The following is a 15997-nucleotide window of genomic DNA, read 5'->3' on the forward strand; positions in this document are numbered from 1 at the left end:
TGAAAAATCGCATTCTTAATTTCAGAAAAGTATCGATTTTTTTATTGCCCATATTTCTGTAAGGAAATGGCTATAAAGTACCAATAATCTTGTGATCTGAGGGGTTCAATATAGTTCTTATGTAATATTTACTATACGTAGATTATATACACCATAAATACTTAGACTATACGATCAGGACACACAAAACGACACCCAAGCTTGATTTCTTCAGTTCCAACTAGGATTTTTAATACTGTTTGTACATGCAACGAAGATATAAAAGTATAGCAAAGTAGAACGTGACGAATAAAAGATCATTTCAAAAAATAGAGTACCAACCTGTTTGACATGGTAGGTGGTGTTCCTTTAGCCACAGGACAGAGTAGTTCTCAATACGCTTGATTTGAATTTGGTTTATCAATGCCATACTACAAAAATGCATTTTCATAACCAATTGTCAAATTAATGAAATCCACCAATATCACATATTTGACAATCTGGGGGTAAGCAAAAAACAAAACACTTCACTTTTCAATTCTTTTCCCAGTAAGTTACATCAAAGTGAGTCATTGTGCCCCAGAAGATTAGAGAAATGAAATCTTCTAAAGCCCCATTGAGGTCAGATAGTCTGAAAAGCTGTGCTGTGAGAAATTTGCCCACATTTCCACTAAACAATAGTTTTCTTATAACTTGTGAACACACAAAACATCACATACCCTTCCTTCCTGTACTTTGGTTAAAAACTGCTTTTTTTTTTTTCCAGAACATCTCAAACTCTTGCCTCTAATTCTTCTTACCTCAGACTACAGTGAAACTTGCTCTGTCCCTTCCCTGCACCTTTTTGGGGTTGATATTTACTGTAAGGAGGAAGAATTACACTATATTTAAGGCTTCAAGCCATGAGAAAGGCAAATGACCTATAATCTGCTTTCCCAGATGACTTGTGGAAGTTCTCGAAACACTGATCATGTTGTAGAAGAACTTAAAGTCATCTTTCCTCAAATAAATGGGGCAATTTCTTTCCCCTGATTTGGCAAAATGGGAATAACAAGATATATTGCATTCATGGAAGCAGATCTTTGACATGACAACTCTAGTCTACGATGGGAAATAAGTATTGTGTCAGTCCAATCACAACTTGGACTTGCGAGCCTTTTTTGTAATGTTAACCATGCAGTTATTAATGTGCCGATATTTGAAAACTTGCTTGTGGAAGCCAAGAGAAAGACTCATTCTAAATGTCTGTTTGTTCTCTTATTAAAACCAAAGACAATTTTTATCCATGCGGTATCTACAGTTGTGTGTTTTAAGTATTCCATGAGGGGTGGGGGGTTTGGGAGGGGTGGGGGGAGGTCCTGTGGGGATGACCTCACACAACCAGCGAAAGAGTAAACAATATCTAGAGTGATTGAGACTAGGCCAGAGCCAGAAAGAATTGGCTTCCAATTTCATCCTGCCACTGGCCATGGGAATTTCTCCGAATTCCTGCTCCTTATCTGTAAGGCCAACACCTCTCTAACGCGGTTCTTCCCGGATCACATGGAAAGCATCTTTAACCTGCTAGGTATTCGGTAAATGGTAGACAGCATTGTTACTGCTCCTGCGAAACACTGCACACTGCTTTTCAAATGAATGATTCCCAAGCAGAGCCCCCTGGATAATCTGGGATTCAAAAAATTAATAGAAAGCAGGTTCCAATTAGAAATCTTTTTATATTTTATTTTAATATTCATTTCTTACCCTACAAGCTTCCTTACTCTCCCCTTTTTTTCTTAAAATGACTCATTTTTTACTCAATTTATTTAAGTGTGGTTACACTCAAAGTCACCTATCAAATGTCTCTATTTCTCCCAAACACACACACACACACACACACACACACACACACACACACACAGCTTTAAATCAATAAGGACTATTTATTACATTGTCTGCATTATCTACTCTAGAATACAGGCCATGAGCAGCTGTATCACCAGAACAAAGTCATGGACTTGAATGGGTACTGAATAAAACTGTGATTGGAAGGCCAGAAGTAATGTGATACCAACATAACCAAGAGGCAAATGAGTGCCGAGGCAATAATTGTTTGGAATACATAATTTAAAGTGAGGAGTAATGTGAAAAAATCTACAGGAAGAAAATCCTTTTCCTGGCTCTAATTTTTCAAATTTCAGACATTTGCGACAAAAACAATTCCAAAGGCGTATGCAGGATCTTGAGAATTCTAGACTTGCCATCGATGTTTAGGCAGAACAAAAACGGAATCGAGTGAGAACGACATTCTCAGCCATTTTGCTTAGGCTGTCTGTGAAAAAGCCCTAATCATAATCTTGCTCAACACCCACCTTAGACAACACGTTCCCATGGATCCCAAACCCTCATATTGAATCTTATACTTCCTGCTTTATTGTTGCTGCGGATGTGAAACGAAGCTGATGATCCTGTTTGTTTATAATCCTTCCCAGATGTAAACAGAAACATTCAAAATGACTTATTACTAAGCCTCTCCGGAGGCTGCTGATCTTAAGCAAAGTTTTATGACCTATCAATGAACCCGAGGGAAGGTATCCCGAACAATTATATTCCATCACTCTTTTCCTTACACTTGACTCTGAAAAGTCCTCAATTTTTCACATAATCTAGAAAATAAATATTACCCTTGCCTTCCCAGGTAGCATTAGAATGAGCAGGAATGAGCATTGGTTATATTATCCAACTTATTACTTAATTCCTCTACTTTCTGTTGATAACCTGAGCTTTTCTGGTTAAAAAAATGATTTAAGAAGCAAAACTTATGATACAAAAATTTAAATAAAGGTCACTATCGTCATGGGATGGGGTTTCAGTTTTGCAATCCATCTGCAATTACCCACCAGGCTGGGTGGAGTTAGTCTAAACAAGTCTAGAGATATTTACGAAATAAGCGAATACAAAAGGTCAGGACAACCCATCAAAAGCGACTCTCTTCCTCTTCCACTGCACGGTGAAGGCCAGGGATGAATTTTAAGAGTTGTTTCCGAACACTTCCCCTTCTGCTTTTCCGGGGCAGGGTCCCAAACATGTTTGAGAAGTTGCCCTCCCACATGGGGGACATGGACCCACTGCTGGCACTACTAACACTTCGGTTCCTCCTCGAAGAAGACCTCTTCAGGAAATCATCCCCATCCTTGGGGACAAAGCACTCATCATCTGTGCTCGTCTGTCGGCTGAAGCCTCCCCTGCTTGAGTCCTCAGACACACATGTCTGGTAGCCGTCCTCGCTGTCCATCGTCATGGAGCTCAGACAGCTGCTCTCACTGGACAGTCGATTCCGGTCCAGGAGGGCTGCGCCCAGCCCGGGCAGGGTTCCAAACAAAACCGACTCGTCTACGTCCATGTTTTCCAAACTTGGGCAGTTACCTGTGTCACCTAGAATGCAGAAAACAAAGTCTACTGTGGAACGGATATGAGCATCACACCCTATAAGCAAATACACCAAAATTTCTCTTCGAAGGGTACAAGAAAGAAAGAGTAAAGGTGAATAATATTTTTCACTGAGCTTCGCCAGTATGAGTAAGACTATGAGGCCATTTGATAAACCTTGAAGTGGTGTTTCCCAAACTCTTGTTCACGGACTAGCTTCCATGTAATTGTTCCATGGTCATGGAAACAGTCACGCTAAATTAAATACATGTAAATAGATTCTTCACATAAGAAGAGTCAAGTCATCTGAGAGTAAGCTGGTGTGACTTGTCAATCTCCAAAAGTATCATTTCTTAAACTGAAGTGGCCCTGCAACCTTTTATTAAAGTTCTCACAGAAACGGCATGCTAAAGAATACACTTGGGGAAAAAAATAAAGAATATACTTGAGAAAATGCCATCTTACAGGCTTCCTCCATTAAGTTCCTCTGATTTTCAATCACTGTATTTTTTTTATCAGCTACTGTACCTTTTACATAATTATAAAATTATTACAACATCGCTCTAATTGTATGGGAAACAGTCATATAACCTGCACCTGTGGGCTGATTACAGAGAATTCACAGGTGTTTAAAACAGAAAGGATATCTTCTAGCCTCAATATTCCATGTTTCTTCCTAGAATACTTTAATACTTAAATGTTCTGGAACAGTACCCTACCCAGAAAACATCCCTGTTCTCAAATAAGTAATGATTTATTTGTAGAAGTTGAGTTTTATCTGCTTAGCTGAATTTTTTTATCAACATTTCATAACCTGTGTCAGGGCTCTCCAAACTCAACTTTTAATCGCACACCAACATCCTGTCCCTACCCCACTCGCTTGTGTATTATCTGAACTGGCTGGTATGCTACTAAACGGAAGGGGATTATTTGTTATACCAGACTGAGAACAACATAGTTAGAAGGTGACTTCGCTTCAGGAAAAGTAATAGAACATTGCACACTCAGAAACGGTTTGATTTTGTGCTGATTATTTCTCTACTGTTTCTCTCCTTTGTCCTTGATTAGCAATACAAAAAGAGACCTTGATTTTCCACTTAATCTGCAAGGTTGAATATGGCCAGCTCTGCACTGACTAGTCAGAATGCTTTCCTTCTTACTAATAAAACCTAATTTACTTCATCTGGCAACGAGTTGATGAATTTCTTTTGATTGGAAAGCAATTGAGAATCTCATGCCCTGTGTATTTATTCTAGGTCTAGAAAAAGTAAACTACAGAACTCCTTCAATCTCTCAAAAAAATGTGTACAACAATGGCTTTAATGAGGAGTCATTCACCTTAATCCCGAACTAAAGACCTTGTCTATACAAGCTATTCTTACAGAACCCCAGGACTGCCTATACATATTAGGTTAAACCCCATCTCCACTCCAGAATGTTCAAGAAGTGGAGGCAAAAGTTTCCCAAACACCCTCAAGTCTACAGAAATCCAGGAGTGGCTGGATTTTATACCTCTGTCCTGCTAGGAAATTTCAGACCCCCCAAAAATCTACTAAGAATTTTTTTAGCATATTAATTTAAAAACATACAAAAGAGAAGTAACTTATACAGAAGTTTCATTTAAAAAAACAGAATTTCAACACAAACCTTTAAGCCATATATTAGTGCTTAATTATGAATTAAATGTATCTTTTTCTCCTGTAAATAATTACTTGAAACAAACATTCTAAGTCATAAATAGAGACTTTAGTTCAGTGTTCTCTTAAGAAGCCATAACCTACATTTCACACCCACATAGCTAGTGGTTTCAGAGAATTATTTGTATAAACAAGTTCATTCTCAGGTTACACCAGTCACACAGCAAATGTCAGATCAACACATTTTTATTTTATTTTTTTAAGCAGGCTCCATACCCAGCATGGAGCCTGACGCGGGGCTCGAGCCCATGACCCTGAGATCAAGACCTGAACCGAATCAAGAGTCAGACACTCAACCAACTGATCAACCCAGGCATCCCCAAATCAACAAATTTTAAAATCAACCATTCCCTTCAGAATTCACACAATAGCAAGAGCCATGCCTTTACTGTTAGAATGATCATTGGTATTTCTATCTTGGGTTTGCAGACCATGAAAAGGCATTTCTCTGCCTCCACATAACTTGTGTGATATGAACAAACAATAGGAGCTCTACCCAAGAAGCATGCTACCGTTCCAGCCTCAATAATTTCGGAGGACTACGCAATCCCTGAGCCACAAACATTCTCAGAAATTTAATTCATCTATTGTAGTAGTAGGAAAATCAGGCTAGCATTCCCACTGCTCTTCTAAAATCTCCAGGTGCCTCTTGCAAGTGTGTGTACACATGCGAGTGCATGCGTGTTCTAGTGTGCATATGTGTTATACATATGGAGGAGGGGATGTGACTTGACCTACTCACACTCCGAAAACATAAGTCACTCCAAAGGTCATGCCAAAACACACAGACTAGTACTCTCGATCCATGCTAGACAATTTTTCTTATAATGATGATAATCTTACAACAACTTAGAAGCAGAAACACCAAAAAGATGAATGTTAGTGTGGTTTCTGAACAGGAAATCACATTTACCATGAAGCAGACGCTGTTCCTGTAACTGCAGAGATCTGAACTCCACCCATTTTTTCTTTAAGGTTTGCTGATAAAAAAAAAAAAAAAAAAGTGTTAATAATTGGGAATCCCCAGTGAAGACAGCAATTTACTTCTAGGTGATGAGCTTTGTCATTGATTTTTTTCCTTTATTTCTAGCACTTAACAACCTCTCCCATTCATTGGAAAGATTATTTTCTACACAAAAGGGAGATCCTGGGAATACTGTTTTCTCAAGAAATAACCTAGTAGCACCAAGAAGTTGAAACAATGACATTGTTTCAATAGAAACAACAGACAATGGAAACCATGACATTTACTTATTTGTATATTTTTTAAAATATTAGAGAACCAGATTGTTTGGGTTTGTGTCCATTTACTAGTTGTTGAGGCAAGGATTTACACTCTAGGCTTCCTCCCCTCCCCTGCCACGTGTAGGATGAAGGAAACAATAGAATTGAAACCCTGGCATCGTCCTGAGAATTAGGAGAGTCAGTAGATGTAAAACGTTCAGAACAGTGACTAGAGCTTAGTAAAGGTTCAGCAAATACCATCATTCTATAAGCCTGGGGTACTAAAGCTGCGTTTATTGCTGCACACCTATGTATTTTTCACAGCAAAAAGGGGAAGCCAGCCTGTCTGAAAGGCTTCCTTGGAGGGCTAAACTTAGAACACTGCTAAGCACCCTGACTTCTTAACTGCTTCCTTCCTCCGCTGCCCAGCACATGCGAAGAGTGGCCCAGGGTGGCAATGAAGGGGCTGCTGTCACAGTCAAGACTGCTCATGAGGCCGGGCCCAGCCCATCAAAGGGACTGAGGTGATGAGAAACAAAGCAACTGGGCAGAGGCCATCTGTCAAGGACAGCTGGTGGCTCTTTCTCCCTCCCACCTTTTGGCCCTTACCCTGTCCCTTTCCCTGCCTACTCCGATCCCCACAGCAAGCCCAGCAAGCTCAGTTTTGCCTATGGACACTTAATCCCACAGAAAGGCAGTCTATTAGAAACAAGCACTGCTTTGTAAGAAGCAGTCTGGGAAAGGCAGATGCAGGCTAAAAAGGAAAAGGGGAAAAAATACATTTGGAAGAGAAAAGCCTAAAGAAAAGAAAATCATAAAATTGTAAGAATATCATCAAATGCTTAAGGGAAGAAAGGCTGCTTCCTCAGTTTGGAGGCTGAACAATCACTGGGCGGGATTTTCCGAGCCTTGATCACAGTAACATTTAGCATCAATCTGTATGGTTACCTATATAAGATGCAAGCACTAAATCAAAGCCATAACATGCGTGGCTCAGTTAATTTCTTGTTCTTTCTGCCCTATAGGATAGTCAGCATGGCTACGAGACTGCAGGGCTATCTGAGTCACAGCTCCCTTTATCTGTGCCAACTGTGGTCTTATGAAGGTCAGAGTTAAGGGCCCACAGAGAACAGAACGAGCAGGGGCCCCTTCCTTCTCTCTTAAAGGGATCTATCTCCTGCAAGAGAATAGAGTCCAGGAGAGGAGCCTAAGGATAGGTTGACAGTCAAAACTAAATACAGAGAGAAGAGGAAATTGTGTTTTTGCACACACTATTCAGAAATACAAAGTCAGGCTTTGCCAGATAGCTAATTTTTGTGAAAGTAAAGGTTTTAAAATATCTAATCTGTTGACTTGGCCCAGTCATCTAAGTACGTCATCACTTAAACCAAGAAAACACCAGGGTAAAGAGCAGATGTGCCAAAGTGACTAAGAGTTTTTAGTCTCTATCTCAGCTTCCCCATTTTCCTCACAATCTGTTTCTGCTTGTTATTAACACTACAGTTGTATATTTGGACAAATAAGACCTCTCAGCATTAGAAGAAAATTAGAGCATTTGGGAGGTCTAACCATACCGTGTCCTATCACCTCATTGTACCTAGCTCAGATCCTGGTATACAGCAGCTGTTCAGTCAATATTGGTTGAATGAATATATCAAAGAATGGCTTCCTGAAATAAAACTCAACTATCACAGATGGATATTTTGAGTTGGATATATTTCCAATGTTTTCAATATACATGAGACATATAGCTACACATTTCCATCTTTACTACTTTTACAGTGCTTTCATGGATAACATGCTGTTTAATTTTCCAAACAGTCCTACAAAGTTCCAGATTAGAAGATAAAGGTGCAATGTAGCAAAATATTTCCCAAGGGCTACAAACCCAGTAAAAAGCAGAACTAGATTGAAAAGTAGCTTCTCCAGCTAGCACACTGGATGTGCTGTTTTCATGTTAAACATCTGAATTATAAGTCATAAGAAAGGGAATCCCTGAAAACCATGGCTCAGAAGGGACCCCTGTTTCTAAAGAAGAACCTGTGGTTTAATGGAGTCCTTGAAAGATGAATATACACTTACATAGGACACACAAATTAATGTTATTGTGTGAAGGGGAAGCCAACTTGACCCTGGCTATAGGTCAGATCCAGACACTTCTGGCTCAAGAGGTGAACTGGAAATCACACAATTTCAAGATTAGAACAGGAAAAGAAATGCAAAAAGATAAGTAAGAATGAACCCAAAGATCTGCCAGACCTGGAGAAGCAGAAACAGGTAGCTAGGAATTTGGATCCTGTGGCAATATATAGTTTAAATGCGCTTATATATCTGAGGCAGAGGACAGAGACACGTCTCCAGCGTGAACCTTGGCTAAGCTCTACTACCATGAAAAGTAGGGTGAGAAAAGCTGCTGATGGTGGCTATGGCTCATGTAGAGCTCATGCCTGGAGAGGCAGGAGTACATAAGTGCAGGCTCTGACCTGAGCCAAACAGCACACAAATCCCCTAGGAAGTCAGGCTAGCTGCCAGACCTAGCTCTGGATTGGGAGCCTTGAAAATGCAGGGTGGAGGCAACCCAAGTACAGTACTGAGTGGGAAGGGAAAGACCACCATGCATGGAAAGTGAGCAATATAAACTCCAAAAGGTATCAAAGACAACAAAATTGATAGTCAGTACGTAGATTCTCTCCAAAAAAAAAAAAAAAAAAAAAAAGAGAGAGAGAGAGAGAGAGAAAAGGAAACAGAACAGTGTCCAAAGAAGTCTTTGAAACAAAAATATTTATAATCCTCGGAGGAAGAAATGAAATCAATGTCAATCAGAACAAGAAATCTGAAACAAAGAAATAAAACAACAGATAGACATGAAAAAGAATGATCTGAAAATCAAAAATTAACTCTTAAAACTCAATGGAAACAACTCATTCTATACAGAATAAAGACATTACTAAAGAACTCAACAAGAACATAACAAAAAAGATAAAGTGATACAAAATATGAGAGATAAAGTGATACAAAATATGAGAGATAAAGTGATACAAAATATGAAAAAGGAAGCAAAGAAAATAAGTCAAAGACTCTAAAAATATGTCTAACAGGAATTCCAGATGATAATTCAAGGAATGGTGGAGAAGGTATATTCAAGGCAGATGAAGCTGATAGTTTCCCAAAACTGAAGAAATTCACAAGTCTTTAGATTGAAAAGGTACTGCAATTTCTAAGCAGTATAAATTTAGAAGTGAATCTAGACCTAATCACATTTCAGTGTATCTTTAGATCAGTAAGACAAAAGAACATCTTAAAAGTAACCAGAAACAGACAAAAGATTGCTACAAATTGAAATACTGGTTTTTGAGAAGACTTAAAAATAGAAAATCCTCTAGATAGAATTACCAAGAAAAAAAGAGAGAGAGAGAGAGGGCATAAAAAGTGGTACACATAAAAATGGGGACATAATCTTTCTTGTAAAGAAAAGAAAAATATGAGAACAGAATTTTTATTATTATGCATACAATAAATTTAAAAATTTTAAATTTATTAACAAAAACATTAATTTGGTCAAACTGGCTCAAACAGAACAAAACAAACAGAACAGAAAGCCTGAGAAATAATAATTAATAAAGAAACTGAAACAGAGTTTAGAAGTATTCCCACCAAAAAAGACCCCTAAGCCCAGATGATTCAGGTAGTTACAAGAATTCTACCAGAGAAGGAAAAGGGGAAGAGTCTCCCCAGCTCATGCTAAGAGTCCAATAAACATGAAACCAAAACAAAAGAAAGATAGTTCGAGAAAAGAAAATCATAGGCCATTTTACCTATAAAATGAAGTTACCTTCAAAAATCCTAAAGAAAATATCAGGTCCAAATCTATAATTATATAAAAATGATTATAAATTATGACCAGGTTGGATTATTCCAGAAATGCGAGGGTAGTTTTACATTAGAAAATCTTTAAATGTCATTCACCATATTGACAGATATTTTTAAAATAAATAAACGAGAATAACACATGCAGAAAAAAGTGTTTGATAAAATTTAATACACAAGCACTATCAAAACTATCAGAAAATTTAGCATGGAAGGGAGTGTCCCAAATATGAAAAGTATATTCATAGAGCTCATTCCTGATGGGAAAAAATGGAAATTCCCTTTAAAATCAAGAACAAAACATGGATGCCTATTATTATAGTTTCTATTCATCACTGTATTGCAAGCCCTACCCAGTGTAGTGAAGAAAGAGAACTTTATGTCGTCCTTAACAGTTATTATCTTCACAGAAAACCCAAAATAATCTACAGATAATTTGTTAGAAATTATATAGTCTAGAAATAGTTTGAATTATATAGTTGAAATAACAGCATAGAATTGGTTTTACAAATTTATACATCAACCTCAATCAAAACATTTATTGTTTCTATAAAGAAACTATAATATGAACAAAAATCATAAGTAGAAAGGAATACATCTAGTGAAAAATGTATAGGATCTATTTGCATAAAAGTCTAACACTTTATTGAATCAACATAAAAAACAATTAAAAATGGTTAAGATTATGAAAACTTTTCCTCCAAGATCAGGAAGAAGACAAGGATGTCCACTTTCACCACTTTTATTCAACATATTACTGGAAGTCCTAGCCACAGCTATCAGCCAAGAAAAAGAAATAAAAGGAATCCAAATTGGTTAAGGAAAAAGTAAAACTCTCAATGTTTGTAGATGATGTGTTACTATATATAGAAAACCCTAAAGATTTCACCAAAAAACTATTAGAATTAATAAATAAACTTAATAAATTTGCAGGATACAAAATTAAAATACAATAATCTACTGCCTTTCTATACACCGATAACGAAGTAGCAGAAAGAGAAATTAAGAAAAAAATCACACTTATAATTGCATCAAAAATATATCTAGGAATAACTTTAACCAAGGGGGTGAAATACCTACACTCTGAGAAATAGAAGACACTGATGAAAGACACTGAAGACAGCACAAACAAATGGAAAGATATACCATGTCTATGGTTTGGAAGGATTGATATCACTAAACTGTCCATACTACCCAAAGCAATCTATAGGGTCAATGTAATCTCTATCAAAATCCAAATAGTATTTTTACAGAATGAGAACAAGTAATCCTAAAATTTCTATGAAACCGCGAAAGACCCCAAATGGCCAAAACAATCTTGAGAAAGAACTGAAGGTACCACATTCTCAGATTTCAAGATATACTACAAAGCCAAAGTAATCAAAACAGTATGGTACTGGCAAAAAAACAGATATATCGATCAATGAATAGGATAGATAGAGATCCCAGAAACAAACCCATCCTTATATGGATAATCAATCTATGACAAAGGAGTTAATGATATACGATGAGGGAAAAAACAGTGTTTTCATTAATTGGGAATACTGGACAGCTACGTGCAAAATTATGAAACTGGACCACTTTCTTACACCATACACGAAAATAAATTAAAAATGGTTTAAAGACCTAAATGTGAGACGTGAAACCATAAAACTCCTAAAAGAAAACATAGGCAGCAATCTCTTGGACATTGGTCTTAAAAACATATTTTTGGATATTTCTCCTCAGGCAAGGGAAACCAAAGCAAACATAAACTATGGGACTGTAACAAAATTAAAAGCTTTTGCACATCACTGAAGCAAAAAGGAATCTATTGAATGGGAGAAGATACGTGCAAATAATACATCCAATAAAGTGTTAATATCCAAAATATATAAAGAACTTATACCACTCACCATCAAAAACTCCACATAGTCTCATTAACAACGGGCAGAGGACCTAAATAGGCATTTTTCCAAAAAAGACAAACCGATGGCTAACAGACACATGAAAAGACATTCAACATCGCTAATTATCAGGGAAATGTAAATCACAACCACATGGGATATCACCTTATACCTGTCAGAATGGCTAATATCAAAAACAGAAGAAATAGCAAGTGTTGGCAGGAATGTGGAGAAAAAGAACCCTCATGCACCATTGGTGGGAATGCAAACTGAAGCAGCCACTCTGGAAAACAGTATGGAGTTTCCTCAAAAAATTAAAACTAGAAATACCATATGATGTAGTAATTCCACTACTATTTATCCAAAGAAAACAGAAACCCTAATTTAAAAAAATACATGAACTCCTAAGTTTATTGTAGCTTTTTAAAAAATAGCCAAGATATATAAGCAATCTATGTGTCCCTCAACAGAGGAAGGGATAAAGATGTGGTATACAAACACGATAGAATATTACTAAACCGTAAAAGAGGAATAAAATCTTGCCATTTGTGACAACAGGAATGGGCCTAGAGGGTATTATGCTAAGGGACATAAGTCAGAAAGAAAGACAAATACCATATGATTTCACTTATATGTGGAATGCAAAAACAAAACAAAACCAATCAAACAACCAAAAAAGCAGAAACAGATTCATAAATAGAGAGAACTGAAGGTTGCCGGAGGGGAAGGGAGTAGGGGGAAGGGCAAAAAAAAGATGGTGAGATCATCTATCACTAAGAAAACCCAATACTATGGAGATGTTAAGTCTTTTCTTTTTTTCTCTCTCTTTTTTAAAAGATTTTATTTATTTATTTGACAGAGAGAGAGAGAGACAGCCAGCGAGAGAGGGAACACAAGCAGGGGGAGTGGGAGAGGAAGAAGCAGGTTCCCAGCAGAGCAGGGAGCCCGAAGTGGGGCTCAATCCCAGAATCCTGGGATCACGCCCTGAGCCAAAGGCAGACGCTTAATGACTGAGCCACCCAGGCGCCCCGATGTTAAGTCTTTTCAAATTGAGCCATCTATATAAAATGTGATATCAATCAACATTCCAAAATTTATTTACAGAACTTGATAATCTGATTCTAAAATTTATAAAGATGATCAGAAGAACCAAGAGTAAACCAGGAAGGTTTGTTCAACCAGATACCTTTATTACAAAGGTATAATAACTGTGTTTGAGAGAAACAAGGGATCAGAATATGGAGCCTATAACAAAGTCCACACATAGATGAAACTTGCTTAAAAACAGAGGCTTCACTGCAGGTCATTTGGGGGAGGGGGAAGAAAGACTACAAGAAATGGTACTGGGAGAACTGAGTATTCATACGGAAATTAAAGAAAATTAGAATCCTTCCTCATATGACATATACAAATTAATTCTGGATGACTTCCGGACTTAAGTGTAAAAAGGAAAAACTTTAAAACTTTTGGAAGAAAATACAGAAAATGCAGATTACCTACAAAGGATAAACAATAAGAGCTCTTTCATAAGCAAAAATATCCAAGGCCCAATACATTTAAAATGCTAAGGAGGCAAAACATCGACTGAGTATAATTCAAACACCTAGTAAAACTCTCCAGCATTAACAGTGAAAGATTTGTCTGGACAAAGAAAGCCCAACTTACCCTTGATAAAGGAAGTACTACAGCAAAAAAGAAAGTAAACCCAGAGGGAAGGAACAGAAAACAGCACGCACGTCAAGTCAACACATTAGCATATGTGTTCACTACCAGCTACTCAGAACAACAACCCGCAGAGTTTCATTATTAAAATTGACAAAATTCTTCAAAGTAAAGGAATAATAAGAAAGATGGGGTCTCAAGATGAACATTTAAATATGTTAAGGTCCTCATGATGGTCTGGGAGAGGATGAGTATATTGAAAAATGTATACTTCATTTAAAAAAATTGGTAGGTATGCATATCAAAACTTCAAGAAAAAACACTGAAGGAGTAGAAATTGCTTAGAAACATGAAATGTGCTTTTGCAGGAGAAGGCTTTATTCCATGAAATATAGATCTATTTGTTCAGTTATGTTTTAAATAATACCACCAGTTTATTTTGTACATTCCTTTTTCTATGAAAAGGTGAAAAAGCCAGGTTTACTTAAGAAAAAAAGATCCTCACTAATACTCTCTTTTTTATAAAAACAAATTAAGTTTTGACATTTTTAAAACCTAACTATAATATGAAGCACTGTTTATTCCATACGAAAATTTAATGATAAAATGTTAGAGACATTCCCTTGCAGTCAAGAGAAGATTATCACTATTTACAAGAGTCCTAGCCAAAGTTGTAAGAGAAGAAAAATAAATTATATCGTTGACCCATGAACAATAGACGGGGTTGGGGTGCTGACCCTTGCAGAGTAAAAAAATCCACATATAACTTTGCCTCCCTAGAAACTTAACTACTAATATAGCCTACTGTTGACTGGAAGCCTTACCAATAACATCAACAGTTGGTTAACACAGATTTTGTATGTTATATTATATACTGTATTCCTACAATAAAGTAAGCGAGAGAAGAGAAAATGTTTTTAAGCAAATCACAAGGAAGAGAAAATACATTTGCAATATTGTACCTTATTTATAAAAAAACCAAACTTCATATAAGTGGATCCATACGGTTCAAACCTGTGTTGTTCAAGGATCGACTATAGTTGAACAACCAGGGGTAAAGGGGAAAAACTTTCAGTATCTGCAGATGCTATTATGCCTATATAAAAAAATCTAAGGGAATCTACAAACACTGCAATAAAGAGAGTTCAGCAGGACAATTGGATTTAAAAATTTTACACAAAAATCAATAGCAACAAATTAAAAGATCTTTTAAAATTGAAAAATCATGTTTATTATAGCAAGAAAACATAGAAGCCACCTAAGAATAAATACAATAAAATTTTATAAAAGTGTATAAAGAAATGATAAAATGTTTTTGAAGTACATAAAAGATTGGAATTAAAAGGTCAAGATCCTGTGTTTGAAGTAGGAAAGGTGAAAACCATAAAGAGGTCAATTGATATTTATTCTATAAATGTCAATTCCTATCATAATCTGAACAGAGGACTTTTTCAAGGAATTTTACAAATTAATTCAAAATATCACAACAAGTAAAATGACAAGAGTATTAAACCAGTGTAGACACAGGGAACAGGGCTCATTGATGAATTAGCTATGGTGTGGGGGGGAGAGAATACAAGATAAAAGAAAAACACAGTAACTCTACCCTCATGGGCTCAATAAATAAGAAGTACGTGCTTCCTAAAGAAAATTCGTAAACGCCAGCTATTGCTAAACACGGTCCAAGTGAGCACCCTGCCTGTAAGCCGCATGGTCTCTTCTCAGACCGACCACCTCACTGCCACGCAGGGGAGATCTCCTGGAGAAAGAGGTCAGTGGGGTCTGCAGGAAAAGGGCTCAAATGCACAGGGATGAGGGTCTGCACTTCGTGGCCTGGCCAGCCTAGCTTCACCAGTCTAGCAAACTGAGATCTTCAAGACCCTCAAAAAGCCATCCCAGGGAATTTTCTCTGAACTCTCAGCATTGTGTGCTATCTCCTGAAAACGTGTCATTTTTTTCCACTTCCGAGCTGCTTGTGTGTTTGCCAATGAAAGTAGATTCAAGGACAGCCACAGGAGCAGAGGGAGGTGATTTTTGTAGGAAGAATGAAGCAGAACAGAAGGACACAGAAGAGGACAATGGAAAAGCAAAGCTTCCAGGCCCTCCCGCACACAGGCGGTACTTAGAAAAATGAGGAAAAGACCAGCAACTCCTCCTTTGTTTTTTTTCCCCCCCAAACAAAATGTAAATCAAGAGAGATCACAGGTGCGTTTGTGAAAAGTTCTTCAAGTGATGTGCCTTCCTGTTGCCTTCCTGAGCCTCGTAGAAGCACAG

General features: G+C 37.2%; 1 protein-coding gene across 7 annotated transcripts in view; it reads right to left on the bottom strand.

Moving 5' to 3' along the window:
- Positions 1-205: 205 nt before the first annotated feature.
- The window catches only part of CYTIP (cytohesin 1 interacting protein), a 69916-nt gene continuing 54124 nt past the window's right edge, over positions 206-15997 (bottom strand). For all 7 annotated transcript variants that reach the window (XM_048214347.2, XM_057317907.1, XM_057317901.1 and 4 more), the window contains 2 exons: positions 5998-6064; positions 206-3393 (listed from right to left, as the gene is read on the bottom strand). In XM_048214347.2, the coding sequence (XP_048070304.1) occupies positions 2936-3393; positions 5998-6064 (525 nt within the window). In that variant the 3' untranslated portion in view covers positions 206-2935. The remainder of the gene's footprint in view (positions 3394-5997; positions 6065-15997) is intronic.

The sequence above is a fragment of the Ursus arctos genome, unplaced genomic scaffold, assembly GCF_023065955.2.
Source record: "Ursus arctos isolate Adak ecotype North America unplaced genomic scaffold, UrsArc2.0 scaffold_1, whole genome shotgun sequence".
In the NCBI taxonomy this organism is placed as follows: Eukaryota; Metazoa; Chordata; class Mammalia; order Carnivora; family Ursidae; genus Ursus; species Ursus arctos.